This window comes from Microtus ochrogaster, chromosome 10, assembly GCF_000317375.1.
Source record: "Microtus ochrogaster isolate Prairie Vole_2 chromosome 10, MicOch1.0, whole genome shotgun sequence".
NCBI lineage: Eukaryota > Metazoa > Chordata > Mammalia > Rodentia > Cricetidae > Microtus > Microtus ochrogaster.
Window position 1 is genome coordinate 57,899,362 of NC_022016.1, and position 2,376 is coordinate 57,901,737.

Here is a 2,376-nt window from a genome sequence, read left to right on the forward strand (position 1 = left end):
GGATATCTGTGGGCAATACTGTCCTGGCTAGCCCCCCCGCCAGGATATCTGTGGGTAACACTGTCAGCTGGATGGTTGAGAAACCCACGACTGATTCTCAGCAGCTCCCGTGAAGGGAAATTTAAAAGAGGAAGAGGGATGAGGTCACCGTTACACAAGAGGCAACTGAAGCCGACAGTGCTGCCAATGCCCTCACCTGCTCGTCCCCTCTCTCACTAGACAATTCATTCAAGTTCATCCTTAGGTCACAAGGAAAAAGAATGACATGTCTAACGAGGATACTTTCTGCCAGCTCACCCTGTATCCTACACTCTTCCTAGGAGACTTTGGGTGTGTGACCTCCCACAACAAAGATCTCTCTCCCCCTCTGATCCAAATTCCCAGGGGCTTTCTCTGGTGACCTGAATGCAATGTTATGGGAGTAGGCTTTATGGTGGCACAACAGAGTGACACAGCCCAGGGTTTGGGGCCTGATTATCACTGCATTAAAATCATTTGGTTGCCTAGCCAGATGTACTAGCAGACATCTTTAATCCCAGCACCTGGGAGGCAGAGGCAGGCGGATCTCCCTAAGTTTCAGGCCAGTCTGATCTACAGAGCTAGTTCCAGGTGCTACATAGAAAAACCCCGGCTCAAAAAAAAAAAAAATTAGAAAAAAAAAATCATTTTGTTGCCAGTTAAAAGAAGAGACTCAGTCTCTACCTATCTACAGATGATTTAGAATTGGGTGCTGGGGCCGAGCAGGGATAAGGAAAGTTCCCCTGAGGTGATACACAATGGATTTTGAGAACGACTAGTCTAGATTAACCAGAAAGGAAAATAATTAAATCCATGAAACTGACACTGAAGCAGAGGTGACCGAGGGAGAAACTAACATGCAAGTGCATTACCCACATCAACCTCCTCCACGGTAGCAACTTCCCGTCTGACAAGGAGCAGAAACAAGCAACCAAGAACAGGAACCATACTTCAAACGGAGACAAAACATTCCTCCCAGATGCCCTGGGAGCTACTCACCTCCTCCAGACATTTCCTAAGAAGCTCCACTGCCCTCTCACGTGAGATAGCTGAAAGAGAACAGAGGCAGAGCACTGTAGGCTGTCGGTGCCCAGCTCCTAACAGCCTGTGATTAAGTTTCAAACTTCCTCAGGTCTGAGTGCCACACAATTGGAAAAAGCAAAACACACTCGGACTTCTAGCCTGTAACAAAGTTAGTCCACATGCAGGGGAGGGCGCCCCAGACCAATGCTCCCAGAGCCCTGAGCCATCACAAATTGATTTGCTGCAGTGAAGGGTAAGCATGACAGAATTCTGTCTCCTCTGGCCTGGACCAGCCTCTCAAGAAGTTCAGCAGCCTGTCTCTCTTTTTCATAGCTCACCCTCACCAGTCCCCTTTAGTCCAGGGCTTAAATCATTTCCACCTGCCCTTGCCAGCTGCAAATCAGGGATCGGGAGGACAAGGCCAGAGCGCCACCCTCATGCTCCCAGCTGGGTCTCAGTGGAACAATGGGAAGACAGTTAAGAGGGTGGAACTGAAACTCTTCTGAACAGGATCCAAAGGGATCGCTGGTGGGCGTGGCGAACCGGGATGACACATTAGGCATTAGGCTTCAAGGGCGGCTGGTGGTTACTTTGGTGGGGGAAGTCAGCTGTACTACTGACAGATGCCAAATCAAGAGACAGTCACCAGGAGGCCAGGCTAATTCTTTTCAGGATGTGGCCTGCAGCTCTAGCATGGCTGAGGGCTCACGAGAGGGCAGTACCACAAAGAAAAGACCATGCCGACTGCTATGACGTTTTCAGGGAAGACCAGAGTGCAAGGGGGAAATGCTCAACTGTGCTGCAGCTCTAGCCTGGGAGAGCCCGCTAGGAATGTCCAGTCCCCACGGCTAACGCTGAGGCTGGGAATGGGTCAGAAGACAGACTTGGCACAAGAGCATTGCTCTTCTCATTTTTCATCAAGCTGACAGTTTAGGTACAAGCAAAGAAATTATTTTCTTTTATAGGAGGGAGTGATCTTCAAAAGCTTTGATGTTTTTAAATAAAGAAGTCTTTAGCTATCATGGCTGGACCTGTTCATCCTACAAGTTCAAAACATTCACATAAACTGCTTTGTTTACGGGCTCACTGTCGATAGCTGAGACATCAATGACCACCCAGGCGGAGGAAAATGAACGTAAGACAAGAACCGAATAAGGTATGTTTTATTCATGGTGACATTTACCTCAGCACCCCTTTCAAACAAAGATAGGAGTAACTTATTTTGGTTGGCAGGAAGACTTTTTAAAAAATAAGTACGTTGCCGGGCGGTGGTGGCGCACGCCTTTAATCCCAGCACTCGGGAGGCAGAGGCAGGCGGATCTCTGTGAGTTCGAG

At 48.7% G+C, this 2,376-nt stretch overlaps 1 protein-coding gene across 1 annotated transcript in view; it reads right to left on the reverse strand.

The window, feature by feature from the left end:
* Psmb2 (proteasome subunit beta 2) overlaps positions 1-2,376 on the reverse strand; it is a 31,114-nt gene that overhangs the window by 1,146 nt on the left and 27,592 nt on the right. Inside the window, exon 5 of the mRNA XM_005353233.1 lies at positions 1,018-1,067. Within this exon, the coding sequence (XP_005353290.1) occupies positions 1,018-1,067 (50 nt within the window). The remainder of the gene's footprint in view (positions 1-1,017; positions 1,068-2,376) is intronic.